The 24,876-nt window shown below is 44.6% G+C and overlaps 1 protein-coding gene across 1 annotated transcript; it reads left to right on the top strand.

Annotated features, from left to right (window-relative positions):
- The first annotated feature begins 4,050 nt into the window (after positions 1–4,050).
- GOT2 (glutamic-oxaloacetic transaminase 2) lies at positions 4,051–22,338 on the top strand. Its single transcript, XM_032614249.1, has 10 exons — positions 4,051–4,264; positions 9,995–10,151; positions 12,292–12,420; positions 14,538–14,597; positions 15,130–15,291; positions 15,666–15,770; positions 16,873–17,023; positions 17,502–17,667; positions 20,349–20,499; positions 21,092–22,338. Exons 1-10 carry the CDS (start codon positions 4,176–4,178, stop codon positions 21,212–21,214), a joined length of 1,293 nt encoding a protein of 430 aa, XP_032470140.1. The 5' UTR covers positions 4,051–4,175; the 3' UTR covers positions 21,215–22,338.
- Positions 22,339–24,876: the final 2,538 nt, after the last annotated feature.

Below are 24,876 nucleotides of genomic sequence, written 5' to 3'. Positions count from 1 at the left end.
TCCAACAGCCCAATGAGAGGAGGGGTTTCTGGTGTGACCCAAGAGAGGACTGTGATGATGTGATCATGTGGATGAGAGGCAGGTGGCTTCTACTTCCTGTGGTAACGAGAGCTGGGCCTGAATCCCAGCTCAGCCTCTCCCTGGCTATAGACTTTGGGCACCAACTTCTTGGCATCATTGTGAGGAATAAGTGAGGGAATAAATGTTTAGTAGTAGTAGTAGTAGTAGTAGTATTCCAGACATATTCTGGAGGTCAACTGGGGAATGTGGGAGGTGATAGACAGCTGGATCAAGGATGACTCTTGGATTTCTGGAACTGGGTAGGCAAGTCAGACATGACTCAACGCTGAGCATGTCAGGTCATGATGGGAGGGCATATTTGGGATCTGTGGGTGGAGTAAGTTCAGGCCTTCACATCTCAGCCCTGGCTCGCTCTGAATCCTGGTCTTCACCCCCATGGGCAGGGCAGGGTGGATCCAGCATAGGCAGCCAGAGGGACAGAACTGATTAGAAAAAACAACCGGCCAACTATCTGAAAGGCTAGACCCTATCAAAGGTGCTCTGTGTGGCCCTGGGTAATTCACCTTACTGGCTGGGGCCTGAGCTCACACATATGTGAATGAGGGAGACAACTGGGCCCAGCCCTGGCCTTCCAGACACCGAGTGACGACAGTGATGTTGAAACACCTCCTCTTCCTTCAAGATCCACTCACGTGTCACCTCCTCCTTGTCACCTCTCCTGGTTCCCCAGCCAGAAGCAACCCCTCTCCCCTCTGGGCTCCTAGAACCTCCACACTATGGGCACTTACTTCCTTATACCCACCTCACAGCTCCCGCACAAAATGGCATACACAGGCCGCGCGCTGCCATGTCTGCTGCGCATCCTCCCTGCAAGTGGCCAGCATAAGCCCAGGGCTGGTCCAGAACCCAGAGCTAGTCATGATCCCAGCTGACAGGGGAATTAGCGTCCTTCAGGTGAGGCGTCTGAATGTGAAGCACACCACAGGGAACACAGGGAAATCAAGACACACCCAGGGGTTGCACACGGGGAGCCACAGATGGACATTAACAAAGGATTTTAAAAAATCATTTATTAAAATCCTCAGTTATCAGGTGGAGGTGGGTGGCTTTTCCAGAGTAATTTTACACACACAGATAAGTGTTTGGAGACATTCTGTGAGCCAGTGGGAGAGGTTTCCAGAGGGTCCACCAGCCAAAGACCAGTACATTCTGTGGCGGCTCTGAAGATGCTCTCTGACCATGAGGAGGGGCAGAGACACCAGAAACTACCCCCACACACACCCCGTCTCCTGCTAGCAGGAGTGCCTGCACTCAGGCCTCCCCCAAGCTCTTTTTCCAAGGCTGTGCATTTCCCAAGGGCAGGCTGGGCATGGAGGACTAGGGTTGAGGGGATATAAAAGGCCCCAGTCAGTCCAAAGAAAGGGCTGCTTCTTCAGATGAGGTGGCCCTCAGCCAGCACCATCCCCTCCCCACCCAAGGCCACTAAGGCAGGCCAGCATCCCCTACCCTGGGCTCAGGTGGCCTCTTCTGTCCTCTTCAGGATGCATGCAAACAGGGCACACCTAGACACTTGCACAGGGTCACACCCCACTCACTGACTTCCACATGTGCACACAAATGCAAGACACGACAAGGTCACACTCAAAGAGTCACCCCAAGTGCACATGGACGTTCTCCATAGACTCCAAAGACAGGCATACAGCTACTCATACACACATGTGCACACACGCACACACACACACCATGTACACGCAGGCCCCTCATAAGTACTCTCTCCTTATATAATTTATATAAATATCTACATAGTAGCTGCTGGGGGCTGCTACTCAGATCCCCTGCCCTCTTTCCACTGAACCCATTCACTTGCCAGGCAAGGTCACGCAGCAGGACAGAAAGTCAATGCACAGGTACAAAAGCCAGGCCCCCTCGCCCTGGTTCAGGACCACTCTTCAGGGCCGTTATAGCGTCAGAGCCTTTGTTCTTGCTGCAACGCAGCTCCTCCCTCTATCCAGTCCTGCTTCAGTCATTCCCCCAGGTGGTGATGGCCAGAGTGCTCCCGAAAAAAGTATGAGTCTGTGCTGAGCTCTCTTTCCTTAAGGGTCTTCAGTCCCCTGGCCTGGAAGAGACTACATCTTTTCTACCTGCTGCCTGAGGTTGACCCGCAGCACCAAATCCACAGCCTGGGCCTGGGCAAAAGCCCCAAGATGATTCCTTGACAGGCCACCAAAGAGCTGACTCCAGGCTGGGAAGAGATCAGGGAATCCTCCTAGCTATCTGCATTTGGTACTGAAATTGGCAAAAGGAACCTAGCCTCCATCTGTGCTTTTGTTCCTAGTCTCAAACCATAGTTGGCTATGTGACCTTAGGGAATACTTCCCTCCTTTGGCCTCAGATTCTCCATATATATAGTGGGAAGTCTGGAGTTTGGGACACAGGCTTCCTGTGACATCTATAAAGGGCTGCAAGGCATGGTTTAGATCTACGCTGCTCCAATGTGGTCCACTGGTCAGCAGCACTGGCCTCATCTGGGAACTTATTAGAAAAGCAGAATCGTAAGCCCGACTCAAGACCTGCTGAATCATAATCTGCATTTTCACAAGACCCCTGGGTGGTTCCGATGCACATTACAGCGTGAGAAGCACCGTCCTGAATAAGCTCGGAAAGCCCTTTCTGTTTCTAGAGTTCTATGATACACTACTTCACCAGGATTGGGATGGAGGGTGTGGGCCTTTGGGTTGAGAGGGGTTACTGATTTGCCAGCGAAGTTTTGTCTTTATTGTTCCCTGGTGACCAGACAGCTCAATTCCAGTCAGCTTTCATGACTCCAGCAGAATTCCCAGCTGTGGTAAGAGTAATTTTAAAAATAATAATACAAATGATGATGAGGGTTGAGGACGGTGAAGAACGGACTTCTCTGTGACTCAGGACCTCCTCACTATTAGACATTCCTGCCCCCTTTCACCCAGGAGAATCCAATGAACATCTGGATCTACCCGGAGCCCTGGGGGCTGACTTTTCTGAGCTCATCCCGGAAACACTTCCTCTGGGTCTGACTGAGGGTGACCAGGAAATGGACTTTGTGGGGCAGAAATGCCACGCCAGCCCTTGACTACCCATCTCCATATTTTTATGCTAGAGAAATACATTTTATCTTGATTAAGCCGATTATTTTGGGTCTCTGTTATCTGCAGACAACCCCAATTTTAACTGATACACTGGGAATTATCTCAGACTCCTTTTCTACTTCTCCCTGCATTTAATCACCAAACACTTTTGATTCTTACTCCATGATATGTCCCAGATCTGTAACCTTTTCTCCATCATTGCTACTTCTACCTGAATTCAGACAACCAAGAATTTCTTGCCTGGATTATTGTGTCAGCCTTCTTTTGACCTTGTCTCCCTACCTCTTAGGCGTGTCCTTTCCAATCCACCTTTCATACCAGCGACTCAAATTAGCTTTCTAATGAGAAAGTTAAATGTATATGTTACAGAGACCCACACCCAGAATGGTGATAATCGTTAATATTATCTGTAATTTTTTATGAAGCAAATATGACGAAGTTGTCTTACTCCCTCCATAAGGGCAAATATCTTCTTGTGCCCTCCTGATCCTGAATTGAAGTCTCCTTGGTGTATTCTTTCAAACTTTTACATACATTTGTGAATGAATGTATCGTATGCTTTTGTGTATTTTAAAATTTTACCTAAACGGCGCCATATTATACCTATAGTTCTGCGACTTGCTTTTTTACGTTTTTGAGGTCTATACGTGTTGATACCTATAAACTGAGCTCATTCATATCAGTAGTAACAGCTACCTCTTCGGTCAGGTCCGTCGTCATTAAATGAAGGAAGCGTGTCGAGCGCTGTGAACGGCAATAAACTGTGTTGTCACTGTTTTCCGGGACCACGTGGCGCCGGCGGTGCAGACACCCCTGCAGCGGGACCCAAGGCCTCACGGAAGCCAAGCCGCTCCGCTCCGGCCGCCAGAGTGCGCTGTGACGCGGCTCGGGGCCTGGCGGGAGGCCGCTCTAGCCTCGCCCGGGGAAGTCGCTGTCCTTACCTTCAGCAAGACCCTGCGCCTCCGTGTCCGTGCCCGCTGGCATCTCCGCTCCGTCCTCCACCTACCCACTGCCCTGTCGCCGCCCACCATGGCCCTGCTGCACTCCGGCCGCGTCCTGTCCGGAATCGCCGCCGCCTTCCACCCAGGCGTCGCTGCCGCGGCTTCTGCCAGAGCCAGGTAAGCGGGGGAAAAAGGAGCCAGGGCGACGGGCCTGCGAGCTGCCGACGCCTCAGAACATCTAACCCGCCTTCAAAGCACACGCGTGCACCCTCACACACCAACTTTCTCTGCTACTCCCTCGGCTTCACAGGGGGCTGAGGATTCAGCGTCCGCGCCTCACAATGACCCTTCGGGTCCTACCTCCCACCACTGCCATGCCCCTAGGACTGTCGGAGAGCCTGCCAACGGCGTTCCCCTGGCTTAGGAAGTGTGGCCCTCTACGGCACCCGGACTCCCATTCAAGGTGGAGAGGTCACGACACGCAGATTCGGCGCAGTGCGGGTGGGGGCAAGGGGAGAGCCCCCGGGCTGTGGCGCCGAGCCGGCCTCGCGCGGATTGGCTGCGGCGCCGGGAATACCTCGCGCTAGTTGGCTGCGGCGCCGGGCGGGGATGGGGGATGGGGGGCGTGAGCCCTTGACCCGCTGCTCTGGGGGGTGGCGGGGCTCACCTGTTGGGGTCTCCCTGGGCCATGGCAGGGCTGGAGGGGCGGCGGCTGGCTCCAGTTTGTGTGCCGGGGGAAGAAAGCTCAAGGGAGGAAGGTTCTCAGGGCCCTGGCTTTCGGGCTTGGCGTTCCTCCCTGCATCCTGTGACCTTGGCGCGCGGCATTCTCCCGCCTGTGTCGCCTCCTGAGTCACCGGTGATCCCCTTCTCCTGGCCCTTTGGCCCTTGGATGTAAGAGTCGGGGTGTAGTGACTTTTCCCCCCGTTTTATCCCTTAGGAGGTCTGGCTGTAGGGAAGTTGCCTTTCTTCCCCTCCCTCTTGCTCTGCTCTTCGTTTAGTATTTCCTAATCGCAGCCAGGCACTGGACCAGATGCTCTGTGCTAGATGCAGCGGTGAACAAGCCTGACGGAGGGACCGGTGTCACTCAAAAAATTCCAAATATGTAATTTCAAACTGTGTGATGTGTTGCAGAGAAAAGGTTACAGAGCATTAAACGAGTTATTAATAATCCCTTCCTAGTGGAGAGAGCCAAGCCAGGCTATATAATTCACACAAGAAGCCGATTTGGGAGAGTGCCCTTAATGACTACCTAATCAGGAACCGAGTCTCCAAACCACCCCAATCAGACCTTAACTCCAAAGAGCAAAGCCTTGACCTCTCATACCTGCCTTGGCCTTTCGTTTGAATGTATGCACGGTGTCTTTAAGGCGGCAGAACAGTTTGTCCTTACCAGCCCCACACTCTTGGCAGTACAGTTTTGCCCAGGCTTTCACACTTTCTTCTTTACCTAATTTAGTTCCTTCTTGGCCCACTGTCAAGGTGTGCTATTTTTTTTTTTTTTTTTTTTTCCGTACACGGTCCTCTCACTGTTGTGGCCTCTCCCGTTGTGGAGCACAGGCTTTGGACACGCAGGCTCAGCGGCCATGGCTCACGGGCCCAGCCGCTCCGCGGCATGTGGGATCCTCCCGGACCGGGGCACGAACCCGTGTCCCCTGCATCGGCAGGCGGACTCTCAACCACTGCGCCACCAGGGAAGCCCCAAGGTGTGCTCTTTAAGGCAGCCTACCTGGACTAGAATTAGGGAGGGGTTATCGTTTATGCAGCAGATTTGGAGAACAGAAAATAGTGCCTAAAATTATGGGCAAGTGAAAGTCTGTTTCACCATTGTAGTAATCTTAAAATCTTAAATAGTAATCTTAAAATAATCTCTTATTTTATGGATTTGGTTGAGTGGCCTACAGCTCTGCTTACAAAGTGCTTGGTGAAATCCCTATGGGTGTTACCTTTTAGTCTCTCTTTCACTTTGACAGCCTAACTTGTTTTTCTTTTGTGTCTTTTCCACATTAGATTGTGAATTCCATGAGAGCAGAGACTGTATCTACTTTGTTCACTGTTATAGTATTTCAGGACGTAGAACAAATTGAGTATTTTAATTTTAAACCTTGATTTTTAAATTAATGCAATGGAAACATATAACATTTTAGCATTGTACCTTAGTTCAAAGTCTAAACGTAGGGGAACCAGAGTGGTTCAAAATGTGTACCAAAAAAGTCTTAAAATATTTGAGCCCCTGCAGTTGAGGAGGTGCTGTTCAGGTTTAACAATGATGCATGATTCAGTGATAGAACCAGATGCCATATCTGACTATGACTGTTAACTGTTCAGACAACAAGGAAGTTAAGAATCTCCACTCCTGCCACGGTGGATATGATCTTTACCTAAAGCCAAATGGTAAAATTGGAAAACATTTAAACAACTAATTGAAGTTTTTTTTGTTTTTATTTTTTTAAAAAAACCAGCTCATCTAATACAATGAAACCTTGGCAGTTGGTATTCTGAAGGACTGAGGATTTATCCTATGACATACTTAATTTTCATACTTGGGTCATTTAAGTGGAACTCTCTAAGTTCAAGTGTTCCTATAGCTGCATTTTTTATACAGAAGGAACTAACCTTTAACCTTTTCTTCCTGACCTGTTCTGTAAAAGCATAGTAACATGAAGTCAGACATAGTCACAGGTCAGTGAAGAAAGGAAAATATGCTAATGTATTTTTATTATAAATACCTATTCTTAATTATTTAATTCTCATTATTTAATTTGTAGTTAGATAACTGAAGGAGTATCATGAGACCCTTTAGAAAGGCAATGCTCAGTAGTGGTACAATAACCAGTAAGAAGATCGTAATTGTATTGTAGTATTTTCTTTGCCGTTTTTTAGCTCTATGATCATGAGCAAGTTAATTAACTTCTCTTCTTATTTTAAAATAAGAATGTGAGGGAAAACATTCTAAAAACTATAAAGCACTAGGTAGACTCCCAGAAAAATTGCAAGGTATTTGAGTTGGAAATGCTTATCTGAATACTTTGTACCTAACATCTTTTGGTTGGCTGGTCAATATTGCTCAATGGCTGAAGCTTTGCGCTTTTGTCCAAAGTACATAGATAGGAATGCTTTGTAGGCCGCAAGTTATCAGTATCAATTTTGTCCCTGGAACACTCTTGGCTTCCTCTAGTACTATCCCTTAAAATCATTAGAGTTCTTACAATGTGGGCGTGATCTTTACCCTTAGAAGGAATGGAATAATAAAGGGCATAGAGGACTGGAACATCATTACTGATACAGGACTGACTAATCAAATTAAGTATTCCTGCTCCTTTATTTAGATTGTTTCAGATTTAATGTTTTGAAATTTTTTTAGAATCCTTCTTAAAAGATACCACTCTCAATCAGTTCTCTGCTAGAAGACTTAAGGCTATGATTTCTGAGAGAATTTCTCTACTAGATAAACTTTTTAAAGAACTTGACAAATAAATGCTTTTCACACCCTTTAATAAGAATGGTGCCTTCTCCTTGTGGTTTAGGAGCAGCGGCTCTGTCATTGTTGATGGAAGGCCCTGGAAACAACCATATTTTTAAAATTGAAAATTGTTTATTAAAAGTTCTCTATATGTCATTGGGCATTCAAGGTGTTCCTTGCACTCATCAGTTAATGACAGTGATATAGGTGGGCAGGTGGCTACATGTTTTCAGGGTCTGAATCATGGGTAGGACATAATGAAAGCTTTTGTCAGGCCCAGTTCAGAAGTTGCTTCGAGGTAATATCTGTTTCTTACTATTGCTTAGATACTGGGACAACCAAGCAGCCTAGAACACTGAAAAAAGAATGAGAAGGATTTTGAGTCCTGGCAGTAGTGCTAGTGAAGAGGAAGAATGATAACATCTCCGAGACTCCAGAGAAAACTAAATAGTAACAATTGAAAAGCAGGAAAGACCTGTATTTGGTCATAAAGTTATGACTTATGCTCCTTGAATTTTTTACATACTTGGCCTCACCAGTCTTCATACTAGGGGCAAGGTGGTTATAAATAAAAGTGTAGTAGTAATAATTTAGTAACAGTGATACCAGCTAACATCAAGCACTGTGTATCAGGCTCTGTTTTTGACTGTTTTATATTTAATAGCTCCTTTCATCCTTGTAACAACCCTGAGAGATAGGTACTGTTGTGCCCCCATTTTACAGGTAAGAAAAATTGAGACTTAGAGAAGTTAATTGATTCGCCTGTGCTCACACAGCTGGTAGGTGGCTGAGCATTTGAATCCATGCAGTTTGCCCTACTGACATTGCACAGGGCAAGCTATTAAAAGAAGTAAAAGCCTGGGACATCTGAAAATGGAATAATCCACCCTTTGTTAAGAGAGAATTAGCTGTACATACCAATTACAGCTACTGAGACTGAGACAGTTTTCAACTTGTCAGGAGAGCTTAAAGTTATTTTTTAATTCTCATTTTTTATACATTTTTTAAATATTTATTTATTTATTTAATTTGGCTGTGCCGGGTCTTAGTTGCGGCACACGGGATCTTCGTTGCTGCATGCTCATTGCTGCGCGCGGGATCTTTAGCGGTGGCATGCGAACTCTTAGTTGCAGTATGTGGGATCTAGTTCCCTGACCAGGGATCAGACCCGGGCCCCCTGCGTTGCGGGTATGGAGTCGTAGCCACTGGACCACCAGGGAAGTCCCTATTTTTTATACATTTTTTAAAGGTTACTTTCCATTTACAGTTATTACAAAATATTAGCTGTATTCCCTGTGTTGTTCGATACATGCTTGAGCCTATCTCACACCCAATAGTTTATACCCGCCACTCCCCACCCCTATATCACCCCTCCCTAATCCCCACTGGTAACCACTGGTTTGTTCCCAGTATCTGTGGGTCTGCTTCTTTATTCATTAACTTGTTTTATATTTTAGATTCCACATATAAGTAATATCATACAATATTTGTCTTTCTCTCTGACTTAATTTCACTTAGCATAATGCCCTCCAAGTCTATCCGTATTGCTGCAAATGGCAAGATTTCGTTTAAAGGATTTTTTTTTAATGTAAAATCATGACGCATACAAATATAAAGTAATGAATATTGTTAAGCATTTTAACTCAATAAGTAATGAGGAAATCAGTAAGATGTTACAACCAGTTCTAAATACCTGGCAATTCTCTGTCATCCTCTCCACCTCTACTCCCCCCATCCTGGTTCAAGCCCTCATCTTTCTCTCTCTCGCTGGGTGCTGAACCAGATTTTTCAGTGATCCTTCTGCGTTTCCCCTCCTTCTCTGCATTCAGTACCCCACTTTGTGACCAGATGAGCTCTAAAAATGCAAGTCTCCTCGTGTCACTGTTCTTACCTGATCACCATCCCCCCTCCAAAAAAAACCTTAAATGATTCTGTTTATTTTCACTACCAAAGTAGAGCCCAGGAACCTGTATTTTAATAAGCTTTCCAAATGATGCCCTTAACAAGTTTGGGAACAGGATAAAACGCAATCCCTTTGGTTGGATGTCACAGAACACCCTTACATCGGTCCTTGCTTACTTCTCTAGTCTCATCTTTTACCACTCACAGCTTCTCACTGCCAAATGACTTGAAATATCCTTTGCCTGGGAATCCAGGTCAGGTTTGGACTGCTTTGAAAGTGTACACATGCACCCTGTCCTCCCCAGGGTGATTCAGGTGCCCCTACCTTTTGCTTCTCACAGCATTTGTATTAATATTATTGGCCTCCACTCTTCTGCAAGGTGCTTTGAAGTCTTATGCATTGTTGGATTATTGGTGTCTATTGCTATATCATGTGCATGGTAGACAGGCAAACATTTGTTGAAATGGATTTTTGGCAGATCCAAGACGTCTTTGGCCATGGAAATCTAGTTGCTGTGACTGATGCCTTATATTTCCCATTTCAGCTCCTGGTGGGCTCATGTGGAGATGGGGCCCCCAGATCCCATCCTGGGAGTCACAGAAGCCTTTAAGAGAGACACCAACAGCAAAAAAATGAATCTGGGAGTTGGTGCCTACCGGGATGATAACGGAAAGCCTTACGTGCTCCCCAGTGTCCGGAAGGTAAGCTTGCCAGACATCTGTTTGATGGGGATGAATAACTGAAGGGCACTCCTGAAGAGAGACAGAAAGACTCCTGGACTGGGAGTCAGGAGACCTGGGTTCTAGTTCTGATACTGCTTGAATCACATAGGTTGTCTGGGCTGTAGTCTCCTTGGCTATAAAAGTGAGAGGTTGGAACTATATGGTCTTTTCCAAGATTGAACTTCTATGATTATCTGTAAAACAGGCAGAGTGTCATGTTTTATTCTGAGGATGCACAAAAGGACCAAGCATCTAAACATTGTCTCTTGGTGATAGGAATAGCCCTTTGTGGATGAGGGTTACCATTGTTATTTTCCATTTCTCTCATTCTGATTGCCTTAATAAAACCCTCCTACCCAGGCGTGTTCTGTCCTTTCTTCCTATTGAACTATAGAATAATTTTCTTTATTTTGTCGTATTTTTATTAGTAGTCTTTCTATTGGTTATCACAACTCTAAATAACGTAACTAATTTCTTTAGAACAGTTTTTTGTTTTGTTTTGTTTTGTTTTGTTTTGTTTTGTTTTGGCTGCGTTGGGTCTTAATTTCTTTGCGTGTGGGCTTTTCTTTAGTTGCAGCAAGCGGGGGCTACTCTTTGTTGCAGTGCATGAGCTTCTCATTGCAGTGGCTTCTCTTGTTGCGGAGCTCAGGCTCTAGGGTGCATGGGCTCAGCAGCTGTGGCTCGCGGGCTCTAGAGCACAGGCTCAGTAGTTGTGGCGCACGGGCTTAGTTGCACATCCCGCAGCATGTGGGATCTTCCAGGACCAGGGCTCGACTCTGTGTCTCCTGCACTGGCAGGCAGACTCTTAACCACTGCGCCACCAGGGAAGTCCCAGAACAATTTTTTAAAAGAAAGTATGTGTTTCCTTTCCATCTGCACCTCCTCTGATGAAATATGTGCTGCTTTGTCACTTCCAAACATGGGGTAGTGACGTGTTGTTCCTACATATAGCAGAACTAGGCATCCTGAATGGAAGTTACAGAAGCATACTTTGGAGTGGGAATAAAGAACCCTGTGATCATCTCAGCTGCAGTAGGCTGGCTCAGGCCCTCTTGAGCCACTGTAGTAACAGAGCATGGGCTGAATGAACCACTGAAAGAAGAAATTTCTGAGTGTATGGGAGTGTGGATTAGGTGTCCTCTCTCTAATTCTCTGAGTAGAAAAAAGGACTCAAGAAATGGTTGTGATGAGAAGACTCACAAAAAACTGCTGGCTACTGGGTCTCAGGTCATGCAGGGATTGCTTTTGTTCTCAGTAAATCAGTTTAAAGTATTCAGCATGTGTTAGCTATTGATACATGCTGAAACACCACCACACACTTATGTACATTACCTCTTAACTCTTCACCTCAGTCGTATAAGGTGTAGAAACAGCTGTTCCCCCATTCAACAGGTGAGCAAACTGAGGTTCAGGGAGGTTAATAAATCACCCAGGGTCACACAGCTAGTAAGGGACAGCCAGGCCTCTGACTCCAAAGCATGAAGATATGTGACTATTACTATTAACCTTTTGAAGTTCTTAGACTGGTATATACCTTGAAATACTTCTTTATGTATTTATTTTGGTTTTATCATCTTATATCTATTTTAAGTGTTGCTCTTAAACCTTGTTCTTGTGCATCCCAAGAATGCCATTTTTTTTAAACCAAGAGACACCATATACCTACCCATTCACATAAAACCTAACTTAATGGGCTTCCCTGGTGGCGCAGTGGTTGAGAATCTGCCTGCCAGTACAGGGGACACAGGTTCAAGCCCTGGTCCAGGAAGATCCCACATGCCACAGAGCGACTAAGCCCGTGCACCACAACTACTGAGCCTGCGCTCCCTGCTCTCCGCAACTAGAGAAAGCCCGCGCACAGCAATGAAGACCCAATGCAGCCAAAAATAAAAATTTTTTAAAAGCCTAACTTCTAAAAATAAAGTAAAATATGATAAAAATTTAATATTCCTGTTCTGTAATATAAGATATATTCTACTTACCCTTCTTCTTGAACAATATCTCCAAATTTTTTTAAAAGGCTTTACTTCCAAAATTTAACTTATAAAACATTAGATATTATTCATGGTAATTCTGGGTAAGGAGAAGAAACTAAATGGATACATTTTCTCTTGTATAGGCAGAGGCCCAGATTGCTGCAAGAAATTTGGACAAAGAATACCTGCCCATTGGGGGACTGGCTGAATTTTGTAAGGCATCTGCAGAACTAGCCCTGGGTGAGAGCAACGAAGTGTTGAAAAGTGGCCGGGTAAGGAGAACAGACTCTGGCATCATACGGGTCTTTTTAAATTTAGCAGTTTAAACAAATATGAAATAATTTAAATAAGAAAAGATACACCACTTTGTGTGTGATGATTGTTTTGAGGTAGCCACACGATGACTAATATCTCTTCTTTAGGTAGTAAATTGCCACTAATTCAATAAAAGATTTCATATAATACCAATTCCAAAAATGTAGTAGTAATCCTAAAAATGTAGTGATTTGACTTAAGATTTGACAGTTTTTGCTGTTAGTCTCTGTTATGTTCATTTTACACTGAATGGCTTTGAGGAATGCCAAACTATGTCAAGTTTTAAGGCCTATAATTAGGCCCCACCCTCATGTCCCAAGCTGCCAGCTTAGGTAGAGGAAACAGGCAGAAAACAAGCCACGGGGTGACTGTCAGGGCCAGGACAAGCCTGGCAGTCCTCTGCCACCCCTTCACAGCCAGCTTGGATGTTGAGAGAGCAGACCATGCTCCCTCCGTGCTGTCTCCCTCCTCTCAGAGGGCAGAGAGCATCACTGCAGCCAAGAGGTGAAGCACAAGTGGTTCCTAGGTGTCTCCTCCCTCCAGCTCCCTGGGGGCCCTCTTACTGTGGAAGAAAGAGGTCCCTAAAGGTCACTGAACATAAGCTTTTTACAAACAGATTCTTGTATGCACCCACAGAGTAAACACAGGCCCAGCACTTGTAGTAGAAGACTCACATCATGCAGGTGGGATGAAGCCAGCCAGCCTGACATGTGGTCTCATGTGCATTATAGTTTCCTTGCTTTTGAAACAAATGTGTTTTTTTAATAGATTTGTGTGTTTAAATATTTATTTTTCTGGGTAAACCTCGACCCCAGGGTAATGTAGTAATGATCCTAAGTCATGGACAAAATATGGTTTGATTGCTATCCATATAATCAACCACCTGTTAACCTCTCATTAAAACGTCTGTATTTTTCTGTAATTTTTGCTTAGTCTGTGTATCATCTAGCGAATTGTAACCTAAGTGTAAGACTGGCCTATCTTAAAATCACATCAGCTTCTTTTTTATAAATTGCTATGCCTTTCTGATTCTTATTATCAGATTTACAGTTAGGTTTTTATTTCTAACATGCCAAAGCTTGCACAGGCAAACTTTGTTTACTAAAGAGTTTGTTAGTAGGGTTCGCCCCCCGCCATTTAATCCATTGCCTCCCAGTCCAGAAAGTAGATTTATGTTTTGTAGAGCCTTGTACTTCTATGGTGCCTAAAAACAAAAACAAAAACAAAAAAACCCTACTGTAGTTTCTTACTCATCCCCTAAAGTTGACCGATTTGAAGATTTACCTCATGCCATCTCCCTGTTACCCAAAAAGTATTTTCAGATTATGAAAACTCATAGAATATTACTCATGTAATAATGTTATTCTAATATACTTGTTGACTTTTTTTTTTTGTGGTACGCGGGCCTCTCACTGTTGTGGCCTCTCCCGTCGCGGAGCACAGGCTCCGGACACGCAGGCTCAGCGGCCATGGCTCACGGGCCCAGCCGCTCCACGGCATGTGGGATCTTCCCGGACTGGGGCACAAACCCATATCCCCTGCATCGGCAGGCAGACTCCCAACCACTGCGCCATGAGGGAAGCCCACTTGTTGACTTTTTAAGATGACTTGCTTTTTGATGTTCAGAGAGTCATTCAATTTCATACAAGTCTAGAATAATATTTTAATGTAGTGACTGTTCATCGTGTCTTTTTTTCTCTGTATAAATCACTCATTTTCATATCTCGTGGGGGGCTGTGTCCTGAAAGTTTCTCATATAACACAGTATGATACTAACAACTTTCAGGGCAGGCCATAAGGAATTAGCTTCCACATCAGCACAGGTGTTAGAAACTGAAGAGCCAACTCTTTTGAGAACCTGTAAGGAGAGTTGCTCTCTCTTAGAAAATGGAATAAAACAGTAGTACTGTTCTCTTGTTTCTAAATATTCATTTGGAAGGGTGTCTTCATCTTCTGAAGAAAGAAGGGTACTGACCATAAGGTGCCTCCCTGTGGGCTTGAGCTCAGGTTTGTTAAGTCGTGGGCCCGTAGAGAGAGTGCTGCACCTCACTGACCAGGGGTGTCTCTCCTTCAGTATATCACCGTGCAGACCATTTCTGGAACCGGGGCCTTAAGGATTGGAGCCAATTTTCTGGTGAGTCTGGAAACTCCTTCTGTAAGACGGTCTGTAAGCTGGGGATGATGGGGTTCCCTTTTGCATATGTGTTTGACTTCTGACCCAGAAGTAGATTTCCTCTTTCCACAAAGCTGGAAGATTTCCGGTTCTCTCATAAATGGAGTTGGGAGGAGAGGGGGGAATGGAAGTACTTAGAAGAAATTATAAGGAAGAGATAATTATAAGTACAATTTATTGAGCACCTACTGTAACTAGGAGCTTTTATATCTTAACTTGTTTAATCTTTCTGAGGGAGATTTAGTTAATGCCATTTTACAGAGGAAGAAAGTGAGGCCCAGACAGGTCCTTGGCTACATAGCCAGTGTAATTGTTGCAGCCTGATTCCAACCCAGGCAGTCTCGCTGCTGAGTCATCACTGTCTCTCAATCTTAGAGAGAAGCCAACTTTCAGTAGAGAAAAATGTCTTCTCAGTTAAATATATCAACTTTTTTGTTGTTGTTTTTGCCTCTCCTTTCTTCATTTTTCCATTCCCTTTCATTCCATCTTTTAGCAAAGATTTTTTAAGTTCAGCCGAGATGTCTTTCTGCCCAAACCATCCTGGGGAAATCATACGCCCATCTTCAGGGACGCTGGCATGCAGCTACATAGTTATCGATACTACGACCCCAAGACGTGTGGCTTTGACTTCACAGGCGCTATTGAGGACATTTCAGTAAGTGTGGCTTTTAGGGCAGGACGGGGAAGGAACAAGGAATAAACCTCCCTGTGGAGATTTGATGTCTCCCACTTAGGTCTCAATATCCAACTTAAAACACTGGGATGAGGGACTTCCCTGGTGGTGGTCCAGTGGTTAAGACTCCATGCTTCCACTGCAGGGGACACAGGTTCAATCCCTGGTCGGGGAACTATGATCCTGCATGCCGCACGGAGCGGCCAAAAAAAAAAAACCAATAATACCAGGATGAGCTAATTCCCAGACCTCATGTTATTTTTGTTACTTATCAAATAATGGTGACCCTATGGCATTTCAGATAAATGATCTCCTTTAAAGCTGCAAAGTAATCTCTTGGTTGTTGTTCTCTTTAGAAAATACCAGCACAGAGTGTTATTCTCCTGCACGCCTGTGCCCACAACCCCACGGGAGTGGACCCTCGTCCTGAACAGTGGAAGGAAATGGCTGCAGTGATGAAGGTGAGGCAGGTGAACTGACCGGTGACTGTTCTGTGTTTAGTAACTAGCCTTGGATGCTTCACTTGGCGAAGTCTTAACAGTGAGAATTAACCTCAAGGCTCCACGCATTGTGTAGTTGCCAGGAAAGAACTCCTTGTTTGCATAATTAGCAGTTCTGTAATTGATGATACATGAGCAGTTTGAAAATAATTTTTGCTCCTCAGCCAAGATGTATAGAATTCTGATAAAACTTGTCGCTGGCTAGTCTGCACAGTCGGTATCCCCTAGCCCCAGGATATCTGCTGTTGGTGCCTACACTTGCCCTGGTCAGTGGCTCCTTGTTCATCCTTTTATCCTCTTTTTCACATCCCCTCCTGTCTTTTCCACTCTCCTTGGCATTGCCGTTAATTATTCACAGTGATTCTTATTCTTCTGTGAGAGAAGGCACTAGTCAAAATTCCCAAGGAGGAAGATATTCCTGTTGGCTCGTGTCCCCATTCTCATTCCTTTCGGTTTCCCTTTCTTTATGTTCTGTCAAACCTAAGCTGCGAACAGAGTGGGACAGAGAAACAGCATTCAGAGAGCACTTTCAAAATGAGATGGTTATAGTGAGGCTGTCCCCTGAACCCTGGGAATAAGATGGCCTGCCAGAGTCTCATTAGCCCCAGGAAAGGCTGAGGCTCATCCTGTGTTGGCTGGACCAAAATAACTACCCAGACCACTGTGGGCCTTAGAAGAGCTTCCTGTTTGGACTTCCCCGGTGGTGCACTGGTTAAGACTCCATGCTTCCAATACAGGGGGCGTGGGTTCGATCCCTGTGTCAAGGAACTAAGATCACACACGCCATGCTTCCTGTTTGACCAGACAGCATTCTGTCCAGGTTGGATTATCTTTTCTTAATGTCTTCTTGAAGGCCCATATCCACCAAAGTATTGAACAAAAAACTATATATGTTGATATATTAACTCCAGGAAAATTAAACATCTCCAAACTGCCACCTGGGGAGAAAATTGTTGACTTTGTCTGAGTGAAGCAGGCATGGTCCCAATAAGCACAGGTAACCATCTGGGGCATCTTGAGAAGAACTGCCTAAAGCTTTGGTCATCTTTTCTTTCCTTTCCAGAAAAACAACCTTTTTGCATTCTTTGACATGGCCTACCAAGGGTTTGCCAGTGGCGATGGTAACAAGGATGCTTGGGCTGTGCGCCATTTCATCGAACAGGGCATTAATGTCTGTCTCTGCCAGTCCTATGCCAAGAACATGGGCTTATACGGTAAGCTAAAGGACCTAGGGTGATATGTGTTCTGTTGAGACTGAAGAAGTGGTGGGAGAGGGTGCCACAAAGGTGTAGAGTCTTGGAAGGGGTGGGTTGTGCGTGTGCGTGTGTTGTCCGTGTCCCTCTTACCCAAAGAGGAAAGACGGGTAAAGTGGATTTTACTGCTCTAAGCCATATCTTATTCAGTGTCCCTGAATTCCTCCAGCAAAGAAACCTATCACGGCTTCTCTAAACAAAAAGCGACTGCTCTGTGAGCCAGGAAGATAGATACAATGAAGAGAGACCTGTGACCACTCTGTAGTACTCCAACTTTCTGTTGTAGATTCACCATGCTGGTTGTTGAAAACTTCTTATTTATAACAAAGCGTTATTTTGTGCTTCTCATGGAAACATAACACATAGCGAATGGAATCATGACTGCCTTTAGTATTTTAGATAGGAGAACCAGAAGACAAGATCCATTTTTTCTTTTCAGGTGAGCGTGTTGGAGCCTTCACTGTGGTCTGCAAAGATGCTGATGAAGCCAGGAGGGTAGAATCACAGTTGAAGATCCTGATCCGTCCCATGTATTCCAACCCTCCTCTCAATGGTGCCCGGATTGCCTCCACCATTCTGACCAGCCCGGATTTGCGGAAACAATGGTAAAGGCGCTTTGCCATTCCCCAGCCGTCTCCCTTCCCACCACTGATCCTTCAGAGCTCCTTTATATTTGGCTTATAGGGACATGCAGTGTCACTCAGCTTCCATATGTGGAAGGGGAGGAAGGAGAGAGGAGTGTACATTTTGTCAGCACTTTCGAACAAATAAGTTGGTTGTTCCCTGTAAGAGAAAACATTGGTCTAGATTAGGGGTTGGCACACTATGTTCTGCAGGTCAAATCTAGGCTGCCCCCATTTCTTGATGAATTGTGTATGGATGCTTTCATGTCACAACAGCAGAGTTCAGCAGTTGTGACAGAGTCTGCAGCTCACAAAACCTAACATATGTACGATTTAGCCCTGTAGAGAAAGCTTGCCAACCCCTGCTATATATAATTCGGAGTCATGGAAGGTGTGATTTGTTACATAAGAGTTTATCCTGTGTAGCTGATTAACCGAGGGTGTAGATCCCTAAGCAGCTAATTGGATAGAAAAGCTAAGTCTGTGAGAAACTTCTTCCACAGCTCACCTGGTCATCATGGAACAACTGTTTTTTCTACCTTAGATTAATCCTCTGAACATTGAAGTAAATAGAGTCTGGTTCAGGATATTTCTTTTCAGTACAACAGATCTATGCAAGGCTTACCAAAAAATCAACTACTTTTTAAATTAGATCTGTTATAAAATTAATGTGTGAGTACATTTCAGAAAGTTTGGGCAAGTCACTATAAGCCAGATTTTTTTTCTTTGCCTGTTATTATTCATAGTTGTAACATGAATAGTATGTCCATGTATCATATGTATGTGTAAATATGTTATATATGTGTGTGTAGGGTTGGTTTTGTTGTTGTCACTAAGAATTATTCTAAGCTTTTTTTCTTAATATTTTTAAGTGGTTTTTAAAAATATTTCCATGGTCCTTAATGGTTATCAAGATGTTTATTTTTTTAATGTGTTCATTTCAATACTTATTTGAAGTCTGTAGTGTACAGAGATGACAGAGATACTGTGCTAGGTGACTAAGATATCTCTTCCCTTGGGGAGTTTATAATCTAGTGAGAGAGATACACGTATAGCATTGCTACAAGACAGATGGAATAAATGCTGAGTAAAGGAAGAACTATTGATTAGTGGGGAATGCGGGAGGAAGTGATCAGACAGCAGCATTTGAGCTCTGCCTTGAAGAGAGAAGGCAGAGGAAAGGAAAGGAAAGGAAGGAAGGGGAAAGATGTGCGTGAGGATCAGCACAGGCACGTGATGTGCATCGTGCAGGGTGTGCTTCAAACCAAGTGGGTTTTGTAGCAGAAACACTGAGTGTAAGGAGGGTGGAGAAGGCAGCAAAGCTGGGAAGGTGGGAGCAGGTCGTGTAGCACCTTGATATTGTGAGAAGTCAGAACTTCATTCTGTGGACAAAAAGGAGCATGGGGGCAGGAGGGGGCGTGGGGTGGGGGCAGTGGTTGCTAAGGTGGCCCTGGATCTAGCCATGGTCATGTACTCAGTGCCTTTAGGGCCCAGGCCTCAAAGTGAATGAAGCTGGATGGATAGGACTACAGGAAATTTAAAATCATATGCCATCCTTAGTGGGGCTGGGGGCTCCAGCCGGTAATCACAAGGCTGGTGCAGTGTTGCCAGCTTCTTGTTTTTCAAGAGAGGCTACAAATCCACGTCTTTATGTGCATGTACCAAATCTAAGAATGTTTAACTGGGTCAAATAAGACATGATGAAGACTCTTATTTGGCCTTTCGTTGGCAGTATGTAACCTCTGTTCTACCTCTGCATGACATCATGGTGGAGAAATGGTTTGAAAAGTGAACACGTAAGAACAATGAGATAAATTATTTACAGTCATCTAGTTAGTGAGAGCCAACAAGAATTTCCCATAGCTCCATAGGAACAGAATGAATGAAAGGGTAGATTCTGAGGAAGGGGAAGACTGTGTCCTGAATCCAGCGAGCATGCACAGTCAGAGGACTGCCTTCTGTGCTCCCCCAGATAGAATTCACCCTCTCTTCTCAGGGCCTCTCTTAACACAGCACAGTTCTGTCTATTCTCATCCCACCTTGTTCCATAGTCAGTTGTTTGCAGGTTTGCTCCCAGCCACAATGGTAAGCTTTTAAAGGGAGGGGCCGGGTCTCAGTCCTCCCTTTCTCCTCAGCACCTAGCACATGGCTGGGCACATGGTAGGTTCACAGCACACTGTCTTTAATTGTGAAGGCAGCAATGTTTCTTCCATCCATGTTAAAGAATAAGGTTATATTTTACTGTTTAATTTGCAGCTTTTGCCCCTTGAGTAAGGGATGGAGAGCCTTAGTCCTCCTATGTTTTAGAGTGATTTAGTCATTCATTCTTCTTTTTTTTTAAATTGAACATCTAATTGGCTTTATTAAATAATTCATGAATTGGGCAGTATCCATCTAGTAAATAGAAAGGCACTCCGCATTCATTTTTCTTAATAACTCAATTACGTCAGCTATTTTAGTTGCCTGATCAAAATGGTGTTCTGATAGAAAGCAGGATGCTGTAAAATAGCTTTCTTCCGAGACCAGTGACGGCACAGGACTCGGTCAAAAACAGAGAATTGAGGCACGCTAGAGCAGTACTCAAGGGAGGTAAAAACGCCGGGAACTGGCTTATCTGTTAGCGCTTGGCCAGAATTGAGCTCCATCTTGGGGTTTTTTTCCAGGTTACAAGAAGTAAAGGGCATGGCCGACCGCATCATTAGCATGCGGACTCAGCTGGTCTCCAACCTCAAGAAGGAGGGCTCCTCCCACAACTGGCAGCACATCGTTGACCAGATTGGCATGTTTTGTTTCACAGGCCTAAAGCCTGAACAGGTGAGTGGACTCCGATTTCTCCGCAGCAGACCAGTTGGTCAGTCCTTGCAAACCAAAATTCCTCAGGTCACCTACCCATTTAGGATTACTCTAAAAACAGTCATTTTGAAGCTTCATTCATAGGTAAAAGAAATATGAAGCTTTCATTTCGTTTTATTCTTTGTTGGTCGTTTACCTGTCTGTATCCTCTATGAGGTTGCAAACTTCTAAAAAACAGAGCTTGTTTTGATCATTTTTATAAACACTGCTGCTTCTCAGAAAGATTCCAGAACAAGCAGGAGCCTGAATATTGATAGGAAGAGTAGCTGTTCCATAGCTGGATTCTGGATCAATTTTTCTACAAAGGCTGAATATATATATATATATAAGATTTTTTTCACCTGGTCACACTTCAGAATTCAACATCCTACTTTGAAATAGCTTTTTATTCTTCTTTCATTCTAAGCTAGCATACCAAATTCTGGGAATAGGGTTTAAGTGAGAAAACAGACCTTCTGTTATTTTCCTGTCCTAACTGTTGGCTAATTGTGCCATGCCAGGGCTGGGGAGACCCCCCTGACCAGGAAGTGCCCACACACTCTTCTCTCTGCAGGTGGAGCGGCTGACCAAGGAGTTCTCCATCTACATGACAAAGGATGGCCGTATCTCTGTGGCAGGGGTCACCTCGGGCAACGTGGGCTACCTTGCTCATGCCATTCACCAGGTCACCAAGTAATTCCCCTGGTCAGAGGAAACAGAGACAACCTTCCTGTCTTCAGCCTCTGCTATTGTGAGATTCACATGGAGGAAGAGGGAGAGTGGATGGTGGTGAGCGGATCACTTTTTTCAACCACAGTACTTTAAAACTCAGCGATTGAATGTGTTTCTCAGAAAAGAATGTGCAGTGAAATAGGGCGGAGGCACCTGTGGCTGGTGTTGGGAACTTTGTGGCTGTAAACCAAACTCTCACTCATCCTTTTATCTCCAGTTTTTCCAACAGAGTTTACATGTACAAGAAAGATATAAGCCCAAAAAATACCTGTCAGTCACACCATTGCAATATTTCAGAAGCTTTAACAGAAGCACCTTTTGGTGTTGCGGGTTCCTCTGTAAAACCACCGTGAAAATAGCACCTATTAGAGGCTTTGTGAAAAGACCTAGTTCTAACATTAACAGTCGGCCTCATGTTTGTCCTCCCATGATTGAGCAAACTTATCAACAAACCGTATGACAGAAATCATATTTTACAGCGAGTCTGCTACTGCTGCAGCAAAGATAAGATGCAATTTCCCGTCTTATTTAAGAAAAAAAGAAAGAAGGCTCTCCTTTTTAGTACTTGCAGGCATTTTAATGTTCCTCTTCTCCTTACTCACTGCTGTTCTTTTCCTTAGGCACAAAGATCTATAACTAGCCTAGATTTTCATCCTGTTCTACTCCTTGATTGACCATCAGTCCCATCCCATAGGATTTACTTATTTGAAGAATGAAGAACATTATTTACTGCTCATCCCATACCCTCGCTTTTCTTGGCAAAGAATAGCGAAGAGTAGGTAACTGCACTTTATTTCAGCATCCCCTTCAATGACTGTTATCTCCTGTAGGGATGTTGCCTCTGCCCAGTTGGACCTCGTAGCTTTGTTCAGTATGGTTGTGCAGTCACTCATTTCATATCATGAGTCAGGCAATGCAGGGTAGAATCGGGAAAGAGGATGTTCTGGGCTTTGATTTTAACTTTTGTGTGCTGCCAGCTGGGCTCAGACTTCACCCTTTGGAAGGATAACCACCATTTGCTCTAATCATGTAGACTTATTGCAGCCTGGTCTCTCTGTTACAATAAAGTTACTGTAGACCCAACCGCCATTTACCATGTTATCTTTTTTCTTTAATGGGATGAAAGGTTAGGAGTGGGTATATATCCCTGGAATCTGGAATTGTGTCCAGATGACCATAAGCCAAGAGATGTTTTAGCTGTTTCGAATGTAAACCAAAGCCACATCTTTGTCGTGTCATTCCTCATGTCCAGTCCAACAACGCTGAAAATGTTGGTACAATCCTTTGGACCTTGGTAGACAAGTAAATGGAGTGCCTCAAAAGATCCTGTGGATAGAGGCAGTGATGAAGAGATGGGGAGGGGAGGTGGCAACTTTGGGTGTCTAGAGGAGTCAAGTAGGTAATATAAACAAACAGTGCATGTAAAGTAAAAAAGTGATGTGAAGTGGATATGAGATGATTGTCAGTGACCAGCCCGCATCCTCAGAGATGAGGCATAGTAGGGAAGTAAGTGACAGGCACTGTGAAAATGAAAGCCCAGGGTTGCAGGCCTTAAGTTTTTCAAGTAAAATGGAAATCCTGATTTTTTTTTTTTTTGCGGTATGTGGGCCTCTCACTGTTGTGGCCTCTCCTGTTGCAGAGCACAGGCTCCGGATGCACAGGCTCAGCGGCCATGGCTCAAGGGCCCAGCCGCTCCACGGCATGTGGGATCTTCCCGAACTGGGGCCCGAACCCGCGTCCCCTGCATCGGCAGGTGGACTCTCAACCACTGCGCCACCAGGGAAGCCCTGAAATCCTGATTTTTATGGGAGGTCTATTGATGCTTAAAAGCTGGTAACTCTTTTTTTTTTTTTTTTTTTAATGATTTGCAAGCAAGATGCAAACAGTAGATTGCCAGTGTGCAGCCTCTACTATAAAGTTATATGCTCTGTCAGCAGACATCCCAAGGTAATTCTATCACCTTCTGCTTAATGCCAGGAGCCATTCAGGATAGGACAGCTACTGGGCAGACAGGGAGTGGAGCAGGAGTCAGGCCCAGAGCCCAACAACAGTGTTCTGATTATTGTTGGGAGGGGAAAGCAGGCTCAACTTGTTCGTTCCCCCTTGCTTCTCCTCGCTCTCTGAGAGACACAGTGTATGATGGGCTCACTCCTTCTTGGCTTTCTGTGTTCCTATTGCTAATGGATACACCAAGGTGGTAAAAGGTCAAGTGAATGGACTGATTCACCGAATGTCTTTGGGAAACTATCTTAAATGGGAAAACAGTAAACATATTAGTCAGCTGCTCTGTAAAGGACATGACTGCCTAGCTTAGAAGAAACTGCTTTAAGTCTCCCTGTCGGGAGCCAAAATGATTCAAAGTTGGATGCCAAGACCTCAGCTGGAAAAGGAACTTGACCACCCGACTGACCTTGTTATTTTTAAACACATGTATTTCCAGCTCACCCTGGACCAAGTCCTATTCCTCACTGAAAAGTCGTGTAGGGTGTGAACCTGATGTTTTCCTCACAGTTCAGTCTGTTGGCCATCAACCTTTTCCTCATTTCCCACTAGGGTCTAAGATGTTCTTCCACTTGATGGAGGAGGTAGCTTGCCTGCCCAGAAAGAGTAGTCATGCCTTGTTTACCATCAGTTGAGTTAGGATAGTTCCCAAATCTGGATTTTTTAAATTATTATTAGTTCCCTGGCCTTACCTCTAGGCACTCTGACTCAATATGTCTCAGGTAAGCCTTGCAAATCTATTTTTTTAAATGAGAAAAACAAAACTTTCTAGGTGGTGCAGATACAGCTGATGCATGGGCCAGCCATTGGGTGCTATTAGAACAACTGCCTTAGGCTTACATCTAAACAGCCAAAGTCCAGCTCACTCAACCAACTTGAGAATTTTGTTTGAAACTTTTTTCCTTACTTGTAGGCTGTGGATTTTTTTTTTTTTTTTTTTTTTCCACGGTACCTCTCACCGCTGTGGCCTCTCCCGTTGCGGAGCACAGGCTCCAGATGCACAGGCTCAGCAGCCATGGCTCATGGGCCCAGCCGCTCCGCGGCACACAGGATCCTCCCGGACTGGGGCACGAACCCGTATCCCCTGCATTGGCAGGCGAACTCTCAACCACTGCGCCACCAGGGAAGCCCTGTGGAAAATTTTAAAATTAATTTTATTGGAGTATAGTTGATTGGAAAACAATTTTAATAGAAATTACTGGTTTATTTATATCTAATAACTGAAAGACCAACTTTTTCTTTTTTTTTAAATGATAATCTTATAAAAATGTTGAGAATAGTATTGCAAATCACATAACTGATAAGGGATTTGTATCCAGAATATATAAAGAACTCTTACAACTCGATAATAAAAAGGGGGTCTGAATAGACACTTCTTCATAGAAAACATACTAATGGCCAATAAGCACATGAAAAGATGCTAACATGAGTCATCAGGGAAATGCAACTCAAAACGACAATGAGAATCACTTCATACCCACTAGGATGGCTATAATCAGACAATAACAAGGGTTATCAGGGATATGGGGAAACTAGAACCCTTACACAGTTGGTCAGAATGTAAAATGGTGCAGTTGCTTTAGAAAACAGTCTGGCAGGGCTTCCCTGGTGGCGCAGTGGTTAAGA

The sequence above is a fragment of the Phocoena sinus genome, chromosome 19, assembly GCF_008692025.1.
Source record: "Phocoena sinus isolate mPhoSin1 chromosome 19, mPhoSin1.pri, whole genome shotgun sequence".
NCBI classification, from domain to species: domain Eukaryota; kingdom Metazoa; phylum Chordata; class Mammalia; order Artiodactyla; family Phocoenidae; genus Phocoena; species Phocoena sinus.
Note: the sequence above shows the minus strand (reverse complement) of the source record. Positions and strands in the feature narration are given on the sequence as shown.